Raw genomic sequence first — 12,155 nt, 5'->3', positions numbered from 1 at the left:
CCCTCTGCAGAAACATTAGACTAGTGGGAGGTATAGGGTTACCTCCTTCAGTAACAAACTCCCCTATGCTAGAGTCAGCTGAATATCGACTGCAAAGGCTTCCGGATGTGGTTGTGGCAAACACGGAGACAGAGGTTAAGGGAGAAGAGGGACTTGAAATGATGTGTTTGGAAGAGCTAACCTTGGAACAGAGGATCGCCCAGTATCTAGAAGATGCCAACGCCCCCCGCTGCTGCTCAGAGTCCCTGGGGCTGACCTTCCGTGCCCGCTAGAATGCCTGGATGGTTCAAGAAGGCGTGGTATGGGCTGGCGTCTTTTCTCAGCTTCTCCTCCTTCGTCCTCATCATCGTGGCCTTGGCAGTGCCCCACTGGCTCAGTGGGAAAATCCTTTGTCAGACTGGAGTGGACCTGGTCAACGCCACGGATTCAGAGCTGGTCAACTTTATCGGGGACATTTACTACGGGCTCTTCAGAGGGTGTAAGGTGCGGCAGTGCGGGCTCGGGGGCCGCCAGTCCCGGTTCACCAGTGAGTACCTGTAGGGCCGCAAAGGTGCTTTACAGCACTTACCTGTAATCTTTTGTAGGGATGCTTATGTCTAAATAGGGAACTCAACTGCTGCTGCAGTCTAAGGCTTAACATCAAAATCCACCGTGAGCCAAGGGTTCTTGTTCAGCACCAAGGAGAGCTCTTTATTTTCTATAGAGGCTTACAGAAACATTAGAAATAAGAATTTGCATATATTGGTTGTTTACCTTTATTAATAATAACTTTTGAGATATTGACTGTTTGCATGTGTCTAGATACTTTACATAGCTTGTCTCATCTGTGCCTTACAACAAACTTTAGATAGATGATAGAGTTATGAGGAAGGAATTATGAACTTTCCCATTTTGCAGAGGAGAACACTGAGGCTTTGAGAGGCTGTATAACTTGCCTAAGGTCACTCAGCTAGGAAACAGCAGAGCCAGACTTTAGACCCATGCCATGTGACTCCAGCACACATGTATTCTCAACCACTCAGGTGCAGGGTTCCTGCAGAATTGAGCCTTCAGAGAGCCTGTTAAAACTGTTTAGGCTTCTGTTTACACAAAAGCTTCATAGTCTGAAAAGTAGGAAAAGGCTCCACCCCTGGGCTCTGGAGTCTGACTCTGACGCTTGCTGGCAGGGTGACTTCAGACAAGGCACTTGTCTGCTCTCGGTGAACATGAGCGGGCACAGGCATGGGCTGGCCTTCGTTGTCGCTGGAGCTGCTCAGGGTGTAAACAGAGCAGTCCACACAAATGCCAGCCAGGCAGGGCTTAGGAAGGGTCTCTGGGAAAGAAAAGCCAAAAATCAAAAAAGGCAGTGTTTTGCAGACCTTTAGAATTGAACAATTAGATTGTTGGTGAGAACAGTGCCCGACAAAATCATAATTAACCAACATAATGCCAAATCAAGGAGTTAATGGATCTTATTCATTATTTAATATCTGTATCTCATACTCGTGGCAGTTTTTAGCTAGTATTTTCTAAATATATAAAGACAGAAAGCTGGAACGGTTGACAAATATAATAATAAAAATGGACGTCATTTATATGCATGGAGGAAATACATAGTTGTTATGCATATTCAAGAACAAAACACTAGTGGAGTACATAAAAAAAAATACGTTAGTTATATTGGTGACCATGAGTGCCCTGGCCTGGAATCTCTGGGCATAGTTATATTTACCCAGCTTTTGGCACGTTACTTTCTCAAATCATCCTCATGTGGTTCATTTCCTTCAATCCTAGGGGAGAGATTTTATTATACCCATTTTCCTGATGAGAAAATTGGGGATCAGAGAAATCAATAAATGAAATAATTTCTGGAAAAGCACATATGTAGTGCCTGGTATAGAGCCGGTGCTTTGCAGTTTTTTGTTTGGTTTCCTCCTTACATCCCACCATAACAAGTAGCCCACCAACAACCAGGACCTGGGTCTGACTTCAAATTCCATACCATTGGCAAAAGGGACTGGTAAGCTTCTCCTAGACCAGGAGCAAATCCATCTAATGGAGAACTTCTCTCATTTTTGCTGACCCTCCACTTTACCAAACATGATGTCGTCTCTAGAGACTGGCCTTTCCTGATGACGTCCCCAAAGTAAGCAAGACACAGTGTCTCCATCCTTGCTTCTAAGGAGCATTCCAGTTATATTTCTACAGATAGCACTAATGCATACAAAATAAGAATATTTTTCAAACTCAACGCAAGACCTCTAGAATTCAAACTATACTATGATTAAATTTTTTAAACCATTGCTTGTCTAAGTTTCCTATGATACAGGCCTTTGTTATGGAGTAGTTAATCCATCACTCCCTGGCTGCGTGACTTTGGCTAAGCTATTTTTCCCTGAGTTTCAGTTTCCTCATTTGTAAAATGACAGAGGGTTGCCAGGAACAGGAAGAGTAAAAGAAAGGATTTGTGTAAAGTCTCTGGTACATAGTATGTGTCTGTGTATGTAGCTATTGTCATTTATCACCATGGTCATAAATTTCAACCTGGAAACTTGAATTATTTCCTTCAGCCAAAGATATCTACAACTTTTGGAAACTGGGAGCAAATATGAAAGGCAAGTGAGCAACATCTTTCCTGGGACAACACTGTCTCACAGACAAAATGTGAATTTGTTGTTGTTGGTTGCTGTCAAGTCAGCGCTGACTCATGGCGGCCTTACGTATAACAGTATGAAACATTGCCTGGTCCTGTATCATCTTCATGATCGTTACTGTGTTTGAGCCCATTGTTGCAGTCACCGTGTCAATCCACCCCCAGCATGGTACAAACAGTTAAGTACTCACTACCAACCAAGGGGTTGGTGGTTCAAGCCCACTCAGAGGTACCTCAGAAGAAAGACCTGGTGACCTCATTCCAAAAGGTCACCTATGAAAACCCTATGGAGTGCAGCTCTACTCTGGACACATGGGGTTGCCATGAGTCAGAGTCAACTTGATGGCCACAAGGTGGCGCTAGCAAGCCCAAAACAACTAATTAGTAGAAGAAACTGAGGCATTAAAACTGGTGAAAAATATTTGAATTTCTAAAATATGAAAATAAGTAAGATCTCAATTAACTGTGAGAGTCTGAGCTTTGGGGTACAACACACGATTGCAGAAGTTAAATGAGATTCAGTCTTTGCCAATAAAGTTTATTTTATAAAAAATTGTTAATCGACTTCCAACTATGGAAGATAAGCTCTCTCACCACCCCTTCCCACATCACTCCATCTGCCCAAAACTTCTTCTCCAGTATTGGCCTAATAATGCTTAATTTTTATTAAATCAAATCTGGAGATGATTTCATATCAGTATATGGACATGATTGTTGTTGCTAGATGCTACTGAGGCAATTCCGACTCATAGTGACCCCGTGTGACAGAGTAGAACTGCCCCGGAGAGTTTTCTAGACTGTAATCTTTATGGAAAGGAGCCCTGGTGGCACTGTGGTTAAGCAGCTCAGCTGCTAACTGAGAGGTTGGTGGTTCGAATCCACCACCTGCCCTGTGGGAGAAAAAAGTAGCAATCTGCTTCTGTAAAGATTACAGCCTTGGAAACTCTGTAGGGAAGTTCTGCTTTGTCCTACAGGGTCACTATGAGTCGGAATTGACTTGATGGCAGTGGGAGCCTTTACAGAAGCAGATTGCCAGATCTTTCTCCTGGGGAGCCTCTAGGTAGGCTTGAACCACCAACCCTTCAGTTAGTAGCTGAGTGCTTAACCAGTGTACCACCAGGGCCCCTTATGGATATGATTAGTTCTTTTTAAAAGCTGCCTTGTGTGGTTGTACCTTAATTTAGTAAACCAATCTCCTATTGATTCACATTTTGGTTTTTCTCAAGTCTTTTGCCAGGTTGATGAATATCCAGTAGATACATCTTTGAGCATATATGGAATGTTTCTGAAAACTAAATTCCTGGCAGTAAGATTGCTTTGATAGGTGTTGCCAAATGACTCTCTAACGAGGTCACGTGAATCAATATTTTTACAAGGTAGAGAACACCTCTTTCTCCACACCGTCATCAACACTGCATATTGATGATGTTTTGATTTTTGCCAATCCCGTAAGTGACTATTATCTATTTTAAGTGTTTCGGTGAGGGTTACTGTGTTGGTCACATGTCCTAAAGATTAGATGGGCCAGAAAGGGGATAACAAACCAACTACATAATCAAACGTAAGGTAGGGTGTTTGGGAAAAGAAAGGGCGGGGGGTTGGAAACAAAGAAAAACAAATCTAAGAGATCTGGGTTGGAAGGGAAGCAAGGAGAAGAAGGAAGTCTTCACCAGGAAATTCCCCTGGAAAGGAGCTCATTTTCCAAGGTACAGTTTCTAATGTTGATGAGATAACCACACAGAGATAAAGAGAAATGGAAATGCAAAACTGGAAAGAAAGAAAGGTCAGAACTAACGGCGTAAACGTGGAGTGTCTGGAAACTTGTGAGTGGAGAGGACACCTTACAGGAAGAACAGAAAGTCTAGCTCTGAAGTTTGGGAGATACCAACCTCCAGGGAATGAAAGGAGGCAGGTGAGCCAGTAAAGGAGCCAGAGGGGAAAGGGTCGGAGGAGAGAGATAGAACTGGGAAAGCTTTGAGCCCTGACTCCAAGGTGCAACCACGGACAGACTGGTCAGGGGTATCAAAAGAAGCACAGAAAGCTCGAGAACTCAAAAACGGGCCCAATTTGTCCAGAAGCCTTAGAGTAGTTTCAGAGGAGTGGGTATGCTCAAGAGATCTTTAGCTTTTATTGCACAGTGGTTAAGAGCTCCGGCTGTTAACCAAAAGGTCAGCAGTTCGACTGATGAGGAGTAGGCTTCTTGGATCAAGTAGACACATGAGACTGTGTGTGCAGCTCCTGTCCAGAGGGGAGATGTGAAGGCCAAGGGGAGCAGAAGCTGGCCTAATGGACTCAGAAATACTGGGTGGAGAGAAAGAGTATGCTGTCTCATTAGGGGAAAGCAACTAGGGGTATATAGCAAGGTGTGTATAAGCTTTTGTGTGAGAGACTGACTTGATTTGTAAACTTGCATTTAAAGCACAATTAAAAAAAAAAAGTCAGCAGTTCAAATCCACCAGCTGCTCCTTGGAAACCCTATGGGGCAGTTCTATTCTGTCCTATAGGGTTGCTATGAGTCGGAATCGACTTGACAGCAGCGGGTTTTTTTTTTTTTTTACTTAAAACAATGACTCTAAACTCTATCTACTATACAGTATATAGGATTATAATCATATAGAATTTACAAAGACATTGCTCAAAGACAATGTCTCTAAACCTATAGGTAAAAATCCATTGCCATAGAGTTGATTCCAACTCACAGCAACCCTACAGGGCAGAGCAGAACTGCCCCACAGGGTTTCAAAGGCTGCGGTCTTTAAAGAAGCAGATTCCAGTATCTTTCTCCTGGCGAAGAGGCTAGTGGGCTCAAACTGCTGACCTTTCAGTTAGCAGCTGGGTACTTAACCAGTACACCACCAGGGCTCCTTTTGGGGATTAATAAAATCTACCTTAATCGTAAAAATTGAATAAGTGGCCCATGCCTCTATTCAGTAAATGGTTCTGTTGCCAGCTAGTCGATTCTAACTCTTCACAATTGTTGGTGTGCTTGAGTCCATCATTGTGGCCACTGTGTTTTCTGAGTGCCTTCCAACCTAGGGGCCTTATCTTCCAGCACTATATGGGACAATATTCTGTTGTGATCCTTAAAGTTTTCATTGACTAATTTTTGAAGTAGATAGCCAGGCCTTTCTTCCTAGTCTGTTCTAGTTTGGAAGCACTGAGAATGACCCTGCTGGTATTTGAAATGTAAGTGGCATGGCTTCCAGGATTATAGGGACATGCAAGCCACCACATTATGACACACTGACAGACAGGTGGTAAGCACAGTTTAGGCCTTATGAAAGTGAGCCGAGCTCAGACATTAAAATATGGACTATCTCTTCTCTCCCCAGTCTTCCCACACCTGGTGAAAGAGCTGAACGCAGGCCTTCACGTGACGGTTCTGCTGCTCCTTATGCTGGCCTTAGCCCTGGCTCTGGTCAGCATGGGATTTGCCATTCTCAATATGATCCAGGTCCCATGCCGGGCAATCAACGGCCCTGGGGGCATCTGCCTGTGGAATGTTCTTGCAGGTAAGGAAAGCACCTGGGAAGAGAGATCTGTGTCCACTCCATCCCCAGACTGGGCGCCAGGTAGTTGGACAGCGGGTGTGAAGGAATTAAAATGCCCACCACTCATTCAGCCTTCACTTCCCTGGGTCTGTGACCCTCTCACTGGGCACAGATTTCCCCTTTACTAAAATTTGCAATCTGTCACAGTAAAGAACCCAGTTGTTAGCCTGTTTAGGATTGAGAGCGGCTAAGTATATAACTCCCCTTGCCTGGCTCCTATAACAAAGTGACACAGGTGGGGTGGTTTAAAACATCAGAAATTTATTCTCACAGTGCTGGAGCCTAGAAATCCAAAATCAAAGTGTGAGCAGGACCATGCGGCCTCTGAAGTCTCCAGGGAAGAATCCTTCCTTGCCCCTTCCAGCTTCTGGTGGCTGCCAGCAATCCTTGGCGCTCCAAGGCTTGTAGCTGCATCGCTCTACTCTCTGCCTCTGCCTTCACACCACTGTCTTCCCTGCGTGTCTTTGTGTCTCCAAATCTCCCTCGTCTTAAAAGGACAGCAGTCCTTGGATTAGGGTCCACTCTAATCCAGCATGACCTAACTTTAACTTGATCGATCTGCAAAGGCTCTATTTCCAAATAAGGTCACATTCACAGATTCTGGTTGGATGTGAGTTTGGGGCGGGGGGGATGGAGGACACTATTAATCTTTCAGAGCAATCCCTGGTGGCATAAATGTTTAGAGTGCTCGCTACTACCAGAAAGGTGGGGGGTTCAAGTCCACCCAGAGGCTCCTCGGAAGAAAGGCCTGGCGATCTACTTCTGAAAAATCAGTCACTGAAAAGCCTGTGGAACACAGTTCTACTCTGACACATGTGGTGTCGCCCTGAGTCTGAATCGACTCCGCAGCAATGAGTTTACTGGTTATTCACCCCACTACAGAGTGAGAGAAGAGAGACAATGGAGAGCTGGGGGTGGGAGAGGCAGGGAGTTGGAGGAGGTGAGGAGATGGAGCTGCTGCTGCTGAGGCTGGAAGACCCTCCACGCAGAGGACAGAGGAGAAGGGTGGTGTGGGCAAGAGGGCCAACTGCCAAAGGGCTAGGCTAGCCAGGCTGGGCTGAGAAGGGGGAAATGAGCGCCATCTAGCTGCCAATGCCTTCGGCGTGTCCCTCCTGGGCGAGTTAAGCCAGAAGTGGCTCTTTGGCTGCCTGAATTCTCCCTCACCTCATCTCCCCAAGCCTCTTTGCTGTACCAACCCCTTATACTACCAGTTGCCCTCCAGTCGATTCTGACTCATGATAACCCCATGTGTGTCAGGGCAGAACTGTGCTGGGTTTTCAGTGGCAGATTTTTGAAAAGTAGATCACCAGGCCTTTCTTCCAAGGTAACTTTGGATGGTCTCGAACTGCCAACCTTTAATTTAGCACCTAAGCATTTTAACCGTTTTCACCACCCAGGGACTTCCCTTTTATGCTAGGTGCCTTATATTGAGCATCTACTAAGTGCCAGGAATACCTTATATTGAGCATCTACTAAGTGCCAGGAATAGGCCTGGGGATTTCCCATGCTTTATTTCACTGAAACCTCACAACCACCTGTGAAGAGGTATTATTAGACCCATACTTACAGATGAAAAGGCCCAGGCCCACAGAAATTAAAAGGCATGTCCAAGGTCACACAGCTACGAGTAGCTGAGGTGAGATTCAAATCCAGGTCCAGCTGCAGTTGATTCTAAGCCCTCTGTCATTTCACTAATCCATGGTCTCATTTATGACTATTTTCTGAGCCAAAACCTAGGACAAAAGGCATGGTATACATGTTTGTTGATTTGGGAGTATATTGATAAACAGAAAATAATTCACATTTAATCATGCATTTAAATAATCTATAATGAAAATAACAAAATCCCAAGAAATGAGAGCTATCTCAGAAAATCCAGGTCAAATGGTCATGGTACCACTATGGAAATAATCTCTCACTTCCTTTAACCTAGGAGTCTCTGGGTGGTGCACATAGTTAGGCACATGGCTACTAACCAAAAGGTTGATGGTTTAAACCCACACAGAGGTGCCTCAGGAGAAAGGCCTGGCAATCTGCTTCTGAAAGGTCACAGCCAGGAAAACCACATGGGATACGCTTCTACACTGAGACACATGAGGTCGCCATGAGTTAGAATTGGCTTGACAGCAACTGGTTTTACCTTCACTTTATACAGGCTGACCCCAAAGTATGAAAACAGAGGTCCTGTGATTTTATCACATGTCGTAACATGATATTAATAAATCAATTATTATGCATTCCCTTATATTTGCAGACTGACTTATAATGCATGGCTCTTCTTATTTAGACTAGAGTCAATGCTCAATCCTGTTTATTAAATAAATGCTTACCTCTGCCAATTTCCTTCCTCAGAGAAAGAGCTCTCTCATACTCTGCTGATGAGAGTATAAACGACAAGGTGATATCACAAAACTTTAGGATCAAAAGGCATAAAAATGTGAATGTCCTTTGATTGAGCAACTCCACATAGAGATTTATGCTAAAGAAATAACTGAATAAGAGCACAAAGATATGCATAAAAGGGCGTTCACTGCAGCCCTTTACAGAAACCCATTGCTGTTGAGCCGATTCCGACTCATAGTGACCCTATAGACAGAGTAGAACCGCCCCATAGGGCTTCCAAGGCTGTAAATCTTTGCAGTAGAACCGCCCCATAGGGCTTCCAAGGCTGTAAATCTTTGCAGAAGCATCTTTCTCTTGTGGAGCAGCTGATGGGTCTGAACCTCGGACTTTTGGGTCAGTAGCCAAACTCTTCAACCGCTGCACCACCAGGGCTCCTGCAGCCCTTTATAACACCAAAAAAAAATAGAAACAACCTAAATATCCAGAAATAAGTTCATGTTTAAATAAGTTATGGTGCATCCTAGAATGAAATATTATGCACCATTTTAAAGTTGTACTGTAAGAGAATATTTAATGACTTGGGAAAAAAGCTATTTGAAAACAGTTGTTACTAGGTGCCATTGAGTTGGCTCCAGTTCATGGAGACTTCATGTATAACAGAACAAAATGTTGCCCAGTCCCACACCATCTTCATGATTATTGATATGTATGAGTTCATTGTTGCAGCTATCATGTCAGCCCATCTAACTGAGGGTTTTCCTTGTTTTCACTGACCTTCTAGTTTATCAAAATGATGTCGTTTTTTAGTAATTGGTCTTTCCTGATGACGAGTTCAAAGAAAATGTGTTGTTGTTGTTGTTATATGCCACTGAATAGATTCCAACTCATAACAACCTTTTATGACAGGGTAGAACTGCCCCATAGGGTTTCCAAGGATCACCTGGTGGGTTCAAACTTCTGATCTTTTGGTTAGCGGCCGACTATGAACCACTACGCCACCATGGTTTCCATAGGACAGAATAAAACTGCTCCGTAGGGTTTCTAAGGCTGTACATTAAAAAAGCAGACTGGCACGTCTTTCTCCTGCGGAGCCGTTGGTAGGTTGGAACCTCCAACTTTTCAGTTAGCAGCCAAGCTTGCTCAACCACTGCACCACCAGGGCTCCTTTCAAAGTAAACTTAAGAATGTCTTAATACCAATTTTTGTTAAAGAGAGAAATATAAATAAATATGCTACAATGTTGAAAGTGTTTATATCTGGCTTTTAGGATGAAAGTAAATTTGTTTTCTTCTTTATTATTTTCTCAGACGTCCAAATTGTTTTTAATAAAGATGCTGTAAAAGCATAATAATTTTTTAAAAAATAGTTAAAATTAAAGCAGTCAAAATAGAGGAGAGAGACAGAGATATTCAGAACATCAAAATTTCAAGCAACACGTAGGGAAGTCCTTGGGGCTTGGAATCCCTCCAGTTTTCCCCTCTCGACTTTCCTTTCCCCCTTCTCAGGCCCTCCTTCTTTTCTCTTCTCTTCTTATCCTTATCCTTAAGCCTGGAAAGAGGATAATTAGACAGGAGAGCCTCAGTCTAGCCCTAGGTTGAAAGCCTAGCCTGCAGAGTAAGGTGTTCTTATATTTTCCCGCCCGGTCCTCAGGGTCTACCAAGGTTGCAGAGCAAGCGCCTCGAGCCTCCTAAAATATTTAGAGATTAAGTTTCTCCAAATGTAGCTCTCCTAGGAAAGATGGTACTGGGGAAGGGGTAAAAATTAGAGGATTGAGCTCAAAGTCGATCTGATATGAAGCTTATTTTCTTTCTCCCACAAAACCCTGCCTCTTCCACCTCACACTATTGGGTGAGCTACTGCTTAAAGAAGCAAATTGAAATTTGTGTTGCCCTAATAATTTTGGGGGAGTCCCATGGTGGTAAAAATGGTTAATGTGCTTGGCTGCTAACTGAAAATTTGGGGGTTCGAATCCACCTCAGAAGAAAAGCCTGGGAATCTACTTCCAAAAAGTCAGCCATTGAAAACCCGACAGCCTGCCTTGAGCATTGTGTTTTTTAAAGATCTATATAGGCTCAAATTGACAAAAGCAACTTGAAAGGTTAGATAGGAAGCTTAGGGGGCAGTGAGGTTATGTTAATAAGGGAGGAACAATTCAGGAAAGGGGGTAAAAGTGGTTGCCCAACTTGAAGAATGTAATTAATGTCACTGAATTCTACATGTAGAAATTGTTGAATGAGTGTATATCCTGCTGTATATATTCTCAACGATGACAAAAAGTAAATAAACGAAAACCCTGTGAAGCACAGTTCTACTCTGACACACACCGGGCTATCATGAGTCAGGATCAACTTGACAACTACTGGTTACTGGTTAATCATTTTTTAAACACAAAGTGAGTTTTCTATGTGTGCCACCGAAACGCCACCTCAAATATAGTCATTACCATTGCAAACATTTGCTGTGAATGAGGGCACCATTTTTGGGTTTCAGGTGGAGTCGTGGCATTAGCCATCATGAGCTTCATGGCTGCGGTGAAATTTCACAGCCTGACAGAACGGATCGCCAACTTTCAGGAGAAGCTCTTTCAGTTTGTGGTGGTGGAAGAACAGTATGACGAGTCATTTTGGATCTGCGTGGCCAGTGCCACAGCCCATGCGGCAAACTTGGTTGTGGTGGCCATCAGTCAAATTCCCCTCCCTGAGATTAAGACCAAAATAGAAGAGGCAACGGTCACGGCGGAGGACATCTTGTATTAATAGCCTTCTCCTGCTCACACTCTGTCCTGACTCATTTTGTAGTGTGAAGAGAGACCTCACTTACCTTTGCAGCCTTCACACTCCAGAATGTCCACCTTCTTGGCAGTTAAAAGAAGAAGGAAGTGGAAAGAGGAAGGATGAAGCCAGAAGGAAAAGCTTCCTGGAATCTGTCACTCACCTGTGGTTGAAGTGGTCCTCCTGGCCTTGGAGCTGGAGGCCTCAGTTCAAGCTTCCCTTCTGCTACTTACCAGCTGTGTGTGACATTGGACAGTTAACTGAACGCCCACTCTGCAATTTCCTCATCTGAAAAATGGGGATAAAACGGCCTCATAAGGTTACTGTGAGGTTTACATGGATGAAGACGTTGCCAGCCTCTGTATCCTATACCCAAACCAAACCAAACCCGTTGCCATCGAGTTGATCTGTGTCCTATACAGCACTCTATAAATAAAAGGTATTCTATACTCCAATAAATGTCTATAGACCCCTGTTCTGTTCCACACAATATTAGGTGGAGGTGTGAAGAAGAATACAATATCCTTGCCCTCCAGAAACACCCAATAATAATATTTTCACGACACAGGAACCGGATAGCAGCAATAACATTAAGAACAATAAGTGTTATTTGCTAACATTCATTGAGTTATCAAAAAGCCGTGGTGGCACAGAGGAGCCCTCGTGGCACAGTGGTTAAGAGTTCGCCTGCTAACCAAAAGGTCAGCAGTTTGAATCTACCAGCCACTCCTTGGGAATCCTATGAGACAGTTCTACTTTCTCCTATAGAGTTGCTATAAGCTGCAATCGGCTTGATGGCAATGGGTTTGGTTTTGTTTTTGGGTGGTAAAAGGTTAAGTACTTGGCTGCAAACCAAAA

At 43.8% G+C, this 12,155-nt stretch overlaps 1 protein-coding gene across 1 annotated transcript; it reads left to right on the top strand.

Annotated features, from left to right (window-relative positions):
- Positions 1-273: 273 nt before the first annotated feature.
- CLRN2 (clarin 2) lies at positions 274-11,282 on the top strand. The gene is made up of 3 exons (XM_049887031.1): positions 274-526; positions 5,965-6,144; positions 11,017-11,282. The coding sequence occupies exons 1-3, from the start codon at positions 274-276 to the stop codon at positions 11,280-11,282; spliced, it is 699 nt and encodes a 232-aa protein (XP_049742988.1).
- The last annotated feature ends 873 nt before the right edge of the window (positions 11,283-12,155 follow it).

This window comes from Elephas maximus, chromosome 5 (genome assembly GCF_024166365.1).
Source record: "Elephas maximus indicus isolate mEleMax1 chromosome 5, mEleMax1 primary haplotype, whole genome shotgun sequence".
NCBI classification, from domain to species: Eukaryota; Metazoa; Chordata; class Mammalia; order Proboscidea; family Elephantidae; genus Elephas; species Elephas maximus.
Note: the sequence above shows the minus strand (reverse complement) of the source record. Positions and strands in the feature narration are given on the sequence as shown.

Coding starts and splice junctions, on each gene's coding strand:
- CLRN2 (XM_049887031.1), top strand. CDS start 274: ATGCCTGGATGGTTCAAGAAGGCGTGGTATGGGCTGGCGTCTTTTCTC. Junction 527..5,964: donor CCGCCAGTCCCGGTTCACCA/GTGAGTACCTGT, acceptor TTCTCTCCCCAG/TCTTCCCACACCTGGTGAAA. Junction 6,145..11,016: donor CCTGTGGAATGTTCTTGCAG/GTAAGGAAAGCA, acceptor TTTGGGTTTCAG/GTGGAGTCGTGGCATTAGCC.